Source organism: Crocodylus siamensis, chromosome 13 (assembly GCF_052110815.1).
Source record: "Crocodylus siamensis isolate JL-2025a chromosome 13, ASM5211081v1, whole genome shotgun sequence".
In the NCBI taxonomy this organism is placed as follows: Eukaryota; Metazoa; Chordata; order Crocodylia; family Crocodylidae; genus Crocodylus; species Crocodylus siamensis.
The window spans coordinates 36,224,378-36,239,470 of record NC_143407.1 but is presented as its reverse complement, the minus strand read 5'-3'; the positions used below and the strand labels follow the sequence as shown (position 1 = coordinate 36,239,470).

The 15,093-nt window shown below is 38.7% G+C and overlaps 2 protein-coding genes across 4 annotated transcripts in view; one reads left to right on the top strand and one right to left on the bottom strand.

Annotated features, from left to right (window-relative positions):
• The first annotated feature begins 1,618 nt into the window (after positions 1–1,618).
• On the top strand, positions 1,619–8,500 carry SPATA22 (spermatogenesis associated 22). Of its 3 annotated transcripts, none has more exons than XM_090026009.1 (8): positions 1,619–1,661; positions 2,079–2,159; positions 2,941–2,995; positions 3,183–3,275; positions 4,423–4,774; positions 5,772–5,901; positions 7,625–7,722; positions 8,309–8,500. In XM_090026009.1, the coding sequence occupies exons 1-8, from the start codon at positions 1,619–1,621 to the stop codon at positions 8,498–8,500; spliced, it is 1,044 nt and encodes a 347-aa protein (XP_089882135.1). The 3 variants fall into 3 exon arrangements, with proteins under 3 accessions (XP_089882135.1, XP_089882134.1, XP_089882136.1); XM_090026008.1 differs by having other exon boundaries at positions 2,079–2,207; positions 2,935–2,995; XM_090026010.1 differs by lacking the exon at positions 3,183–3,275 and having other exon boundaries at positions 2,079–2,207; positions 2,935–2,995.
• Positions 8,501–9,560: 1,060 nt separating this feature from the next.
• LHFPL7 (LHFPL tetraspan subfamily member 7) overlaps positions 9,561–15,093 on the bottom strand; it is a 126,911-nt gene continuing 121,378 nt past the window's right edge. Inside the window, exon 3 of the mRNA XM_090024915.1 lies at positions 9,561–12,921. Coding sequence (XP_089881041.1) covers positions 12,695–12,921 — 227 coding nt within the window. The 3' untranslated portion in view covers positions 9,561–12,694. The remainder of the gene's footprint in view (positions 12,922–15,093) is intronic.

Sequence of the window (15,093 nt, the reverse complement as noted above, 5' to 3'; positions counted from 1 at the left end):
AAGTACAAGGGGAGAATGACGTCCCGGGATTTGCTCGAGAAGCATCTATTCAACACTACAGAATCAGGGATGTATTTGGCAGCCGTGTTGGTCTGAGCTGAATAGAAATATAAAACTCTCAAACTCTTGGTTCAGAGATGATCCCTTGTATCAGACTGATTTTCTTTGCAATGTCTTAGCTGGTGTAATAAAAGGCATCATCTCTAAACCAAGAGTTCGAGAGTTTTGCATTTCATTACAGAATCAGGCATCTCTAGCCTATTATGTCTTGGGTATTTGCTCCTCATTCCTGGAAACATGAAGTGTTGAATTCTGCACCCACAATAAGTCTTTGGCTATGTAAAGAGGAAGGGAATCAAGTGTTTCCTCTATCGCCTGGGGGCTTAAATTGCAATTCAGAGTAGACTGCCAAGGGAGGCTGTGAACCTCCTTCATCGAAACAGAATAGACAAATGTATTGAGAATAGGGTGGCCATCATAAGGACATGATGGTTTTCTGCTACTTTGTCCTCCATTGAGATGAAACCCCACACCTTTGTGTCCTCTATTTTTCTCTTGAAGAGAAAAATGTGTTCTCTTTTTTGAAGAGAAAAACAGAGGACATAAAGAGGGCAGGTTTCATATCAGTAGAGGACAGAGGCCAACTGGACTGTCCTCTACAATGGGCACCCTAGTTGGGAACGGTTTAGATGTAGTTGATCTTAGCTCTAAGGGGAGGAGAGAGGACTAGATCCATTCAAGGTTTATTTCAGCCCTATTTCTATGATTTTACGATTAATTTTCTCAGGGTGAGAGGGAAACTACTTTCATAGACCAGATAAAACTTTGGCTCCAATTCATAACCATAAAGGATTTCAGTTTCAAAGACTTGTAAAAATGTTCCTAAAAAATGATTCTAAAATGTTCCTAAAAATGTTCCTAAAAATTGATTCTAATCATAGAAAATGAGGGTGGGAAGAGAGCTCCACCCCCTGCTCCAAGCAGGACCGGCCCCAGCTACATCATCCCAGCCAGGTCTTTGTCTACCCGGGTCTTAAACTCCTCCCAGGATGGAAATCCCACCATCTCTCTGGGGAGCCTGTTCCAGCCTTTTAGCACCCTCCTCGCGAGAAAGTTCCTCCTAATATCCAACCTCAACTTCCCGTGTCCCTTGTTCCTTGTTCTGCCATCTGCCACCACTGAGAACAATTTAAACATTTGAATGTGTAATGAACAGCTTTTTCTACTCAAAGCTGTTTTATTTTTGAGAGTTTACATTTATTTAAAGTAAACCTAGAGAAAATAATGTAACTAGGAGAAAATATTTCCTTGTCAATAAAGTATTGATTGGTAGTGATGTACTCCTATACCTAATTTTAGGTCCCCAAACAGCCCCAAAATGGTCAAATGAGTTTACATCCATAGGTAACTATATATAGGTAAAGGTAAGTATATGCCTAAGTTAATATAGATAAAGAATTATACAAATAATTAAATGGGATTACTGAAAAACTGCTTGTATTTATAGTGCGAGTCAGAGTTTATTTTTTATACAGGTAGATGTAATTGAAATAAAACTTCCACAGGCTGATACTGCAATAGTTAATATACGGTTGCTCATTTGGATATTGTGAAAGCAATGAAGAGGAATTTAACTGACAGCTCAACTCGTAGTGCAGCAGGTATCAATCCCATTATTATTCTCTAGCTTTCAAACTGTTCTCATTCGGTACCCCGCAGCCCTGTAAACGCACACTCCCGCACAGCCATGAGTTGAGATCCACTGACTGTGTATTTTTTTGTGAGCTGGGCCAGTGTCAATGCTGAACTTAGCAGTCATGGAGTGAGAAAGCTAAGCACATGCACACTTTTGCCATCAGTGGGGCCTGAGATAATAAATTCTTCAGGACAAGGGACTTGCCTTTGCTTATGAAGGACCACACACTTAGGCTGCTATCAAATAAATAAATAACAGGAAGATATGTTAAGCAGTCACTTTTAATGCATTTTATTAATGCAAAGGACAGATTTTTGTATCTCTTTGGAAGGATTTAAGTGTTTTTTATTATATATGATGATGTGTTTAAATTTAATTTTAGGTTGTTTTCCTGTGCCACTGTTCAATCAGAGAAAAAGGAATAGACAGCCCCTAACTTCAAATCCGCTTAAAAATGAGCCAAGTACAAGTTCCGCGACTCACAGCTATGACTTTTCTCCCACAACAATGCGTAAAAAATATAATTTTCTTAACACAGCAGCTAAATACATTTTAATTTCATTGTAATATTTGCTAAAATTCTAAGTCTTCTTTATCTAGTGCTCACAAGCACATTTGAGTTTTTTAAAGAAAAATATGTTCTAACTCTTCTGTCCTCTGGGAAGCTTTTTCCCGCTATACAAGTGAACCCTTTTACTGTATGCCTTCAGGGAAGTTGACTTTTTTTGTTCTGTTTTAGAAAATAAAGTAGCTTGCTGGCATTTAAATGGAGCCTCTTGAAACTCTGACCTTTTATTTTCAGTTGATTTCGATCGAAATTCAGAGTCTATGTTACAGGCTCAATCATTTATAATGTGCTATTGTAGTAATGTAGGAGAGAAATAATCTGTCCGCCATACTCTGTTTTGAAATGATATAAAATTCTGCCAGGTTTAATTATTGCTATCATTGTTATTCCCGCCTATTGTTGCTGAAAATACAACTTTCTTTGTGCTTACTAGAGATAATTCTAATACTTGTGGTTTAGGCATCAGCTTAGAAAAATGTTAATTAAAATTCATTTTGAAATAAAGTTATATGTAATTACAAATATCAAAGGGCTAGCTTCTCCATTGTTTTCAGTGAGACTGCTTATGTAAAGCACATACACAGTCTTTTGCAGATAGTCTTAAACATATATATCTAGAACATATCAGTGTTTTGGGTTTTTATCCATGTGCAATCCTTTTCCTTTTAAGAATCAGGCTGGAAAGTTGCAAAGCCAGAGGTAGCTCAGCTACAGAAAACAGTACACAGTGGGTACGTAAAAAGTAACTTTTTTTTTTTTTGGCCTGCTTGTTCTCATTTAGAGAATTTTACTAATTTATTTCATAAAGTTCATTTCACATGTTTACCATAATGTTTAGCCTTACCATGTTTACCATGTTTAGCCTTATAATAAGGCAACTAGTATGTCATTCTGACATTTAAAATATTACTTTGAAAGCCAAGCAGAACATCTTGTGGCTCCTTCGCTGTTAAAACAAAACACATCAAAGTGTAATGTATCAAATGCTGGAAAGAAACTGTATACTTGGAGGTTGGTAAATTCTAGAATTGAATTTTTTCTTATAATACACATGTTTACATCTTTTGTGGAGTCAGGACCTATATAAAGAAATGCTTTATTTATAAGCAGGGATTAGCAGAGAGCCTGTAAAACACCTGGAATAAAACAGAATTCCATAAATCATTTGCTGAATTGTTTTTTCATATTTCAGATGAAATTGCTTAAACATAATTTTTAGTTGCAAATTTGGATTTTCTAATACACCTAGCCGTGGAACCTGAGAAGCTTCAGATAAAGACTTAAAAAAACCACCCATATATTCTGGGCACCTAGAAGGACATATGTTTGCATCCTCTTTATAGAGTATATCATGCCATATGTTTTTTAGGAACAGCTACTCAAAAATACTGAGTCCAGCTTAAAGAGAGATGGTGGAATCGAGTCTGATATGCAGGACTCTTGATTTCAGTGTGGCCCCGCCACAGAAAAAGGCCGAAACATTAACATACATTTTTCCTCAGCTATACACAAGCTATTCTATTGACTTAACACACATTTTAAGCAAGAGTAATTCATTGCCTATTGTCCTTACTGAAAATGTTTAAGTCGATTTTTAATTTTAACAGGAAATTCAGTTATGAGCCTTAATGTAAATGCTTGTGGCTGTCAAAGCCACACATCCCAGGGGGAATGCTTTTACTCACTGAACAATTACATTTTTTCTTCTTTCCAGTAGCAAGACTGGGGAAGAATAAATGTCTTTCTGACAAGATCTCCCTAAACCAAACCTCCAACAAGCATGACTAGAGACGGGAGCAGACCACGTGCTTCTTTTATAAAGTGTGGGTCTTAGAAATGTCAGCCCTAGAGTCTTTTCAAGGAGAGATTTCTGAACAGTGATTATAGGGTGGGATCCTGAACAGAGGATCCTTTCATATCATTTGCAGAATTTCCACATAAAATCTTTAAACATGAGAAAATCATCACGGTCATCCATCATTATTGTCTTGAATAAGAATCAACGTGCTTAAATGCCTGCTGTGGGTCTAAAGAAATAGACATTTTTAAAAGGAGGTTATAGAATTATCCACAGAATGCATGCAATTACATTTTGAATACCAAGATTGATGTTTTACAGATATTGTGATTTTTAACCATAAATTATTTTGCACTGCAGAGCAGAAGAAAAGAATATCAACACGAGGGTTTGGAACAGAAATAAGTATATGCCTCTAAACAGCACATCAGATTTAATATCTGATAGTGAAATAATTCAAAAGTTTGACAAAATGTCCAATACTTTGAGAACTGTTCAGCAGCACAAACCTGACCATAAGGCATCACAGCATACAGACATAACAGAAACAGGACAAATGGACTCTGCCACAGCACAGCGGTCAGTTAAACCCAGCACCACGTCAAGAAGTTTACAGGATCATAGTCTGGCATATAAATTTAAACACAATTTTCCACAAAGTAAAGTTAACGACAAACAGTTTGATCATGTCCCAGAAGACAACACTATTCAGGTAAAAGCTTGGGGAGAGGAAGGAAGGAAAAACTGGAAGTCTGCTTTCCGTATTAAAATAACTTTAAATCTCCTGGTCCTTGCAGACAGTTACCATTGCTCCCTCGGCTCTCTCTGCTTCTCTCTGATATGCACCTACACTCACTTGCGCCCCCCCCCCCCCCAACTATCTTTCTCTCTTTCTAAACTCCTCCTGTACCCTACACACAGAAGTTTGAATCACCTGCTCGGCCAAACACCATAAATCAACCCCAAAAAAACCCTGATATTGATTCTGTAGCAAGTTTGGGCCAACTGCGACTTGTGACTTTGTTTCACTTCACTGGCCAATATGAAATAGATAGTTGAATCCTTATAAACAAATCCAGGGGTTGTGGCCACCCCTTCCTTTGACAGCACTGCACGCAGGTAGCTCACTCTGCTGCTGAGAACTCCCTGGTTTTGGCTGCCGGTCTCTGCTGCCAGTCACCCCCCATACCACCGAGCTTTCTGCCACACGCCCCTTTTCAAACTCCTGGATCTGCCCCTGAAACTAATTATCCAAGTACATTTATATTAGTTCTTTGTCTTGCAAGCAATGGTTTTCCACTTGGTCTGGCTTATTAATCCATTGAGTGCACGTGCAAAGAACTATCAAGCCCTATTTATTTTCTCTCTGAGAAGTAGATTTTGGAGCTGCATTCCTAAGACACACAGGCATTTTTGAACATATAACCTTTACGTATGAACTTCATTCTATGAAATGCCATTGACGTGACTGTGGATGTGAAGAAAAGTGCAATGCCATTATTTTTATTGGAGGATATTTATTTATTTGAGCTGGAAAATATTGGATAATATTTCTGTGATATAAAATAAAATATTTGGATAGTGGATCATGGGGACTTCATAAATCTAAATAAATAATACTAAGTTAGTTTCAAATATAAGATAACGAACATTGCAAAGTATAATTACTGTAAAAGTCTCTAACTGTAGTTTTCTTCCTCCTTTGAAAGAAACTTCCAGCAAACCACTTAAAACTTAAAGAAAAGGACAATTCTCTGAAAATTATATCAGTAGTTATTGAGAGTATGAAGCACTGGAGCCAGTATACTTATAAAACTCCACTACTGTTTGAAGTGCTAGGTATGTATAATTCTTAGTGTCACTGCTGAGACTCCAGGGCAATCCCATAAAGACAATGCAGCGTTTATTATACAGGGACTATGGGCCAAAATATGTAAAGAAACAGACTTCGTAAATGTTGAATCACTTGCCTTTTGCATGAGCCCTCGTTTTACCTTTATCCAGGCTTCAAATGTGACCAACATCTGAGCATGGCAAAATGGAAAGCATAATCAGCTTACAAAATTTAAGTTGTCCTCATCCTAAAATTTCTGGTAGTGTCTTGGTGTCTGTCATAATGTTTTCTAGAAAGGTTCAGGGCAATAATAAATAAATTGTGCTAATCTAATCAGTGATTTATGCTGAAATAGAGAATGGAGGAGTTTCAAGGAAATGAGAACTCTGGTGGGTAGCAGTTGTGCAAAAGCAAGTGCAGCTTGATTTACGTGGATCCACAAGGTAGGGAGGGATAGAGGCCAGCACTTTATCAAAGAGAACTGCCGGAAAAGGGAAGGTGGTTGGTTTAGCTACAGAAACTGCCCATTCAGTGGAGTTTTCTTACTGGGCTTTAAATTATAAGTATTCCTCCCGGCTTAATAGGTTTGGCTGACGTGTTATGGTGTACTTCACCTCTGTGGCAGTCTTCAAGGAATGATACCCAATAGGATCTTTCTGTAGTTTAGAAAGCTGGAGCAGAAATTGATCAGTGCCACTTCCGAGCTTGTTTGTAAAACCTGAAGTTGCTGAGAAAAGGCTGAGTTAGCAGAAATGGCATCCTTACCCCAAAGAAAATCACACTCTTCAAAAGGCCTTCACAACCTTTGGGGTTTAGTTGGAACATGTATTGGAAGGAACCCCTTGGATCATGACATCCAGTCGCCTACAATGCATATTTATGCATATTTTGGGATATATTGATTTGAAGTAAGAATAGTTAACATAGGTGAACCATGATACAATGTGCTAGTCACAAAACCCTGCTTATCAACAGTCTAACAAGCCTTGTATGTCACCATAAATTAGTAAGAAAAATGGGTTTTAAGCCAGCACAACAAACATAGGCTTATTCGATTTTTCTAAAGAATTGACATACTAAAAGCTGGAGACATTACTGAAGCTAAGAAACAGAAGAGAGTTATACTGAATAACTAAACTAGCAAAGGAATCCGAGTTTTGGAATAATCTTTACAAGAATTAATTTAGGAAACTTTCTAAATTGAAACTGTTATGTTTGCAATGTGTTAAACTTTTCACTTTTATTGACGTTACCTAAAAACAAGCCGGGACAAGAAAGATAGAAATGACTAATTGATTTCACAGTGAGGGTCATCAGGAATATCATAGCGAGTGGGAGTTCAAGAACCTTGCATATTGAACGGACCGGTTAGAAGTAAGACGTTAATGTTTAGAACTAATTTGCATGTAAGGGTAAGTCAAGTTTAAAAATAATTCTCTTTCAGGCTGTTAGCCTGACAAGAGCCAGTTCATAATGCTGTTTGTGCACGCTTGTTTACTCACTTCTCCGCGACAGCGTGGGGGTTTATCAGGAGCTGGCTCTAGGAAGACCTTCAATTGCATTAGAACGCCCTCTCATGTCAACAGCTGTTGTGCGAGGAAGCTGACATTAATATATAGCTTGTTGTTTTTGGCTACTAAATATTAATGTCACCTTATCTTTTAGATCACGGCATTTAGTACTGATCTGATACTTACACCCTGATCTATCTCTTGCTGGATTGTTTAGGCACACTTGATTCTGCAGTCACACCTGGAGCATTTGAAGCAAAGAACTTTCTTTTGAGAGATAAAAAGGAGAGTCTGACATGTGTATTTTATGAAATTGTAAGTATTTTCCATGTTTTTGTAGGATATACCAAATATGGTGCTGTTAGGGGCTCATTGTATATAGTTAATAAAACTAAATTCTAAAGTATGAAAAATACGAAAACTATTACGTATTATGTCTCCCTCCAAGTGAAAAAAGTGGGTTCACTAATCTGTGGTAGTCATGCTCACAGTTCAGGAAAGACCAGGCTCCTGTGTCACCAAAACTGTGGAAGATATTTCTAGGACTGTCTAGGGACTTTCTCAAATCAGATTAATTTTTAAATTAAGCCACTGGAATCTTGGAGGGAAACAGTTGCGAAGCAGAGGGAGCATCATTCATTCTTGACAATGTGGTCGGTGTGTATTTTATTTGTAGGATAACTTACCACAACCCTGTGGTACTGCTGAGCCTTTCAGCACCCTGTAGAACAGGGGGTGTCTGCTTGGATCACATGAGCACCACTTCCTAGCACTGACAAGCATGACACAGCCCCCAGAAATCCTCTAAGAACTATACTTACGCTTCAAAAATGTTGAACTTCTTGGTTCAGGCAGAAAGGCAGATCATTTTAACTTTTTGATTATTTTGATTTTGAAAAAGGATCGGGAGCTTCCAAGATTAATTAGAGGTCGAGTGCACAGGTGCATGGGAAACTATGACACAAAAAAGAACATCTTTAAGTGTGTTTCTGTAAGACCTGCAACGCTTGCAGAACAGCAGACTTTCCACGAATTTGTCAGGATCGCAGATATCGAGATGGGCGAATATGTAAAAACAATGAATGAAGTTTGAAGTAATTCTAATTGAAGTAGTAGTTTAAAGTTGAGATTAGACTCTTTTTGATCTGTTAGCATAACTGCTGCATATCTTGACGCATTTAACAAAGCTCATTTCAGCAATATATGCAACACTTGAAAGTACTGTCATACTGTGTGCTATATAAAAATGAAAATATTCTGGTTTGTTTTGGCATACCTCATTCACTTGTCATGGATTTTTGTTGTGCAATGTATTATATTGTACTGAAAGAAACTGATGACAATTAAAACACAAACATTAAAATATGTGGTTTTATACTAATTGTGCATTGTATCTAAGGTGGGCCAAATTGTATCCCTGCATGAGAGTGAAGAATGGATTTATTAGTGCTATCATGGAAGGTGGGGAGAGTGCGCCATTCATTTCACTGTCATTCCCTCATCCTCTGCGGGTACAGATTTAGTATCACTTTGCGTTATGAATCTCGGCAGCTGGAAGTGGCATATCTGTATCCCTCTCTTCCACCACCTCTACAGGCAGTCCATTCAACAGTGAATGCCATGGCCCCTTTAAGGAGTGGGTTACAGTGGAACCAGAGGGCCACTCCATTAAGTGCTTAGCCAGTAAGTGCTTAACTCAAAAGATTTAAGGGGTTGAGACCCAAACCCCTGCCTTCTCTGAGGGAAACCTATCTAGCAAAAGAAATGACCTTTGCGGATACTTACTCTTCTTGATGCAGAGCACAGTGAGATTGCCTTGTGCGGATGGTCAGAGCAAAGCCTCTGCACCACTTTAGTCCTGTAAAATAGGAAATTGTCAGAAAACTTGTCACCGGCACTACAAGTGGGCTGCAGATGTCACCTTCCCTATTCTGGCTCCACCAAAACCCATGGGAAGAATGGGGAATTGAACCTGGGTCTCTTGTATCACAAGGCTGCACCCTGACCACAGGGGCCATCATTTGTACAGGCCTGAGGTTAAGGAATGAACATTTACACCTCAACTCCCTTCAGGCTCTTCTCTCAAAGTCACTGCTCTGTACCAAATCTTCTAAATTAAAAAAACAAAGATGAAGTCAAGAACATAGTGAACATGAATTATTTTAATATACAGTGTTGGCAATTGTAAACTTCACATTTAAAATAATTGAAATATTTTATTCAACAAGTCAAATACAGAAAACAGTTAATATTCTAAAAAGGAGCCAGCTAGTCAATGCAGAAACACAGTAATGGAAAATACAGCTTTTCATTACACTTAAAAAATTATATATTTAGAATAAAACTTGAACCTGATCCAGTAAATTTTGTGTTTTTTTTTTTTTTAACAAGAAAACTATTATACACCATTTAACTCGCAGACAATCCTCATTAAAAAAGTGATCTATCAGTGTTAGCAAACGTATTGGTACTAAGTCCCCACGTGACATTCTGTGGCGGCTCTGCAGCCTATGCTTCCCCGACTCCGGTTGGAGTCATTCACACTGAGCTCTATCTACTCTTGTAAGTGGCTTTGAACAGGCTCCTTACATGGCAGTTTTGTCCACCCGTGTGGAGACGGCATACAAATTAACACTATTTCCTTGCAGGATTTAAAATGATATAAAGTTCAAAACAGGCATCTGTTTCTCTTTTAAAAAATGGAGATCATCCCAGAAAATATGTTCAGGTTTTAGTTTGATTATTGTGTTAGAAAAGTGGAAATGATTTTTTAGAAAGTAAAGCGTTTGGCAAATCAGTAGAACCCGCTGAGACAACAGGCTGGAGTTACCAAGGAACTTCCGGCTGGAGCCAAGCCTGCAAATGCTTGGACGTGCAAGTAACTTCGCTTGCATGTACGGTCCTATCGGTGCCAAGGGAATGAATCCCGCTTCCAACTCTGCACAGATGACTAACACTACATTAATAAGCAACGACGGGAGTGGGTTCTGCTGGACTGACGGATGGGCGCTGACATAAATCTAAAATAATCTGACTTTGGAGTAAGCAGTTAATTCTTTGCAAGAATGCTCTCTAGTTTACACTAACAAATCACTTTTCCTAGTGAAACATTTAGTGAACAATTGTAAACATTACACAAAACAAAAAACCTACAGAATACATTTTATACACATTGTACAACATTTTCAGTGGTTGATGAGAATTTTTAGTTTTTTTAGTCCTTGATCCTGTCTTGTACATTTGTTCGATTGTAAAGGCACAGGTTGGTTAAGAAAGAAAAGCCTGCATCCCTCTCTCTCTCTTTCTCTCTCCTTTGTGGTTATGATTTTCCATTGACCTGTCGTTATTTTTTCAGTCTTTACCTTCTTAATTTTACATGAAACTTTCCAAACTATTCCAGCAACATATGAGAAGAAGAGCACAAGATGCTAATAAGAAGCACATGTTATGTACAGAGAAGACTGAAATCTATCCTATTTACTTTTGGAGGGCAAAGGACATCCCCTCAGCCTCGTATTTGTTACCCATGTAGAAGATTTAATTCCCAACTGAACTTATGCTGTGACCAAAACCACACAGCTCTCTCCCTATGTACTTGGTTCTGCTTTCACATCTGTATTTCCCAATATTAGCAGTGGAACTTAATGCGCATGATTTGTCCTTCGGGGCTCACGATGTAACAACAAACTTGTTCTGTAGAAAATACCGCATGCTTCTGTCTGAGCTCAGAAGGCTTAAGAATGTAAACACGATTTCTACAGCACTTTGATGCATACTGGAATAAAATAAAGTGATTGTTCTGCCTGGTCTCATTTTCTTATACACCCTCAATGCTTCTCCATCTGTCCCTTCACACACCTTTTTCACCAAAGAAGAAATTCACGAATAATCAGTAGTCGGGCTCATGTAATTAGTGAAAAAGCATGAGTAATCTGATCAATTAATTTATGTGACAAGTTACAAACCTGAAAAGTAAGTTTCAGAATTAAAATATTTATTAAAAGAGAACTGGACATAATTATGATACTAAAGAAATGATGATCTCGTGACACAATGAAAGGATGGGAATTTTACTTTTATTTTCAGTGAGGAACATGGAGATGGAGCAGGATTAGAACCCAATTATTCTTTTAATTAAGGCAATTGGTGCATTTGTTTGAATCCTTGGTGGTAATGAAGATAAAAATGCCACTGCTGGAATTAGACTTCATAAATTTCACACAAAAAATACCCATCGTCTATGGCATTTTTCTAGTCAACATTAAATTTAATGTCATGTCATTGTTGGAGTCTGCCATGCATACTCATGTCAAATAGCATGCGCTCCACAATAAATCACACTCTTGTGGAAAAAGATACTATTCAAAATGAGTGGGAATATGAGAATCTTGTCCATTCTGTCTCACATTTTGGTGAACCTTTGTCATGAGGCAAATAGCGTTTGTTAATGAAGTCTTTACCCCTCAGATTTAAAGAAACTAAAGTGAGCCAAAAGCAATTATAGTTCAAAGGATTCCACACAACTATACGCAAAGTATAATCTAAAAACTGACTAAACAAATGCACTTGTTACGTATACTTATTTTTCTGCTTTAAGCTGTTACATTGGTATTGGGCCCTTTGAAATGGTTAGATCTCTTTAACAAAAAGGTTGCTAAAATGTATAGCGGTCACTATGGAGGCTATACGTCCCAATTATTAGATGGGTACAGAAAAGTGTGCCTAAAAATTACAATATCCAGGCACACAACTAACATGCATTGATTAAAAAAGACATTTTTCTTGCTTACAATGTTTGTCATAGATAACAAGCTTCATTTTACACCCTTACGCTAGCAGGAGCTTATCTACTCATCATAATTGTAACAAAATACCATCACTGGATTTAAAATGATTGGGTTCATAAAAGTTCTGACATTGAATACTATATAAAAGTGAATTGAGGCTTTTAAAAGGTTTCGAGACATAAAATAAACTGTTTGGGAGGTAGACAGATGTTTTGAGGATAAACAGATTTTTTTTTGTCTAAGGCATTAAGCCATTGTATATTTCTAGCAGTATAAAAGCTGCTAATGAATCTTATTTCAATTCCAGAGTGTTAGAGTCTCATAGTGACGGAAGACTATCAATGCACTTTTGGTCTCTGAGTCTGACCCTCTCCCCTTCCCCTGGTCTTCAATTTTGTGTGTTTTGTTTTTAGCAATACAGCTAAAAGGAAGTGCTATATAATACTCGCTGCCTATGGATTGCAGACAGGAGCGTTCTGCTGTCAAATACGAATAAAATACTATAAAATAGTAGGTATCGGAGTCGGAGATATGTGCTCTTTTGGTGCATATTTTGCAAAGAATGGTAAAAAGACAGACAACATGACTCCAACAATGGCCAGCATATACCCCCATCCAATCTGGCAGTCTCCTGCATAGTAGATTGCTGAATTCTCACAGAATTTCTTCACAGTAGCAGAGTTGAGACCAAAAGGATAAACCAAGAGCCCGGAAGCCATGATGAACACTAGGGAAAAGAGAGAGAGCGATGTTTGTTAAACATGACGGTTCTTTGGGGAAATGAGTCTTATTTTAAAGCAGTGGCTACTGGTTCGATTAGTGTCAACAGGTAAAACTCAGTACTGACTTAAAAAAGATGGATCTGTCTTGGAATTCTTGGTTCTTTTTATTACGAACTCCTTTGGAGAGCCATGCTGTAATCTGGTACCATGGAGACTATTTGTTCATCATTATGGTTAATCATTGTTTGTTGGGGGTTTATTGTGTATTGTTTTTACCGAACCCCCCCCCCAGTTTTGGTGATCCACCTCTACAATAACCCCCGTATTGAACCGTCTCTATTTCTGCAAACTTGAAACTGCTTGCTGTGGTTCTTCGAGGTGAAAGTTTAAATCTAAGCCCTTTGGCATACTGTTCAGGTCCAGATTTTGCCACGGTATGTGAGCACAGCTTTACTAGAGTCAACTTGTACAGAAAGGACTTGGCCTTAATTTCCATTTGGCTGGTTCTGTAATGATCTCTATCACATCCTCATCTTGTCTTCTAGCATCTCACCACACATGGAGATAAAGCAATGGACAGAGAGTTTGGAGCTTGAAATGTATTGGACTAAAATTCCTCATATCAACAATATTCTAATATTTCTTTTCCAAAGGACGTACAATGCACTTATAGATACCTTACATTTTAAGTACCTTAAAAGATATATTCCATAACCCATGCTGGGAAGCACATGGCCAGATCATACCCTCATATGCTGACAGCCAGTTGCAAAACTCCCCCCACGTTCCCAGGATCCCACAGGGCTCCAGCGAGCTGAGCAGAGGCAGCCCTGGCGAGGAACGCGTGCTGCATTGGCAGTGCTGATGAAGCTGCCTGTTGTAAGGCCAAATTGCCTACTCAGTGTTTAGGAAGGGACAGTGAGTCTGAGAGCATCCCTGCTGGAGCAGGTGTAGTGGAAATGTTCTTCCAGAAGCGGAAATGCAGGGCTGGAATGAGATCACACATTTTGTGCGGGGAGCCTAGCCGTCCCCTCAGCCGCAGGATTGTTGGACGGGCCTCGGAGCCTTTTCTTTTGGCTCGGCTCACAAAACCCCACCGCCCAACAGGCCAGTCAGGGAAAACTTCCTAAGGCTAAAACCATACTTACTCATAGAGATTTCCCCTTTCTAGGATTTAACCATATGAGTGGGAAACCCGGAAAAAAGTGTCATCTAATGTAACTCATACTATCTCATGTGTCTCCAACCTATGGTTCATGGTCTCCCACGCTTCAGATCATTATTTAAAAAAAAAAAAAAGAACGAATATCTTGCCTAGTTATGGAAATACACTTTTTTCTGGAGTTCTTATTCCTCCTTATGCTACTACAAATGTGTCATTTGCTCCTAAGACGGCTCCAGTGAGCGGAAACAAAATTAACTACAGTTAAGTATGGACTGATAGATTATTCATAACTAGCTAATATTTAATACAACCTCAACATGGTAATGCAAACATTACATGACTTGCCATGCATTTAGAGTAGAACCATGCTGCTTAACACTAATGGATCATCTGACTGGTGTGTAAGCTTTTTCAATTGTAAAACAGGAGAAGCATGATCTAGAAAAAGAGGATTCAAGCACCCCCTGTGACTTCTTTTGTTTGCAAAATTTCTTTCAGAAAGTTAGTGAGGTGCTCGGAGTCAGAAGGTCCAATCTGCCCGTGCTGGTGGCTCCTTTTGCCTTGGGCAGTTTGACTAAAACTGTTCCCTTCTGGTGGAAAAGGACCCATTGATGAAGGCAGGGTGGAGATGCACCTTATGGACTAACTGAATCAGAGATGCATGATCTTTTGTGAATGTGAGCTCTTGCTCACAAAATCCTCGGTCTCTCTGATTCAGTTAGTCTATAACAGCGGGCCTGGAGCTTTGCAGATTCATGGCGCCTCTCATTAGACTTGAGCCCCCCCCTTGGAAAATGCCAGTTTTTGGTTTCACTCATTTTTGACTACAGAAGAACAACGAATAATTCTGCTGCCGCAAAGAACTCGGAGCACAAACTCTGGGTTTATCTTGTGAATCTGATCTGCACACCTACCAGGGTGAACGTTGCATGATGTCCCATAGCACCCCTGAAAGGCTCTCCAGGCACCCTGGTGTGTCATGGCACCCTGGCTGAGAATCGCTGGTTCATAA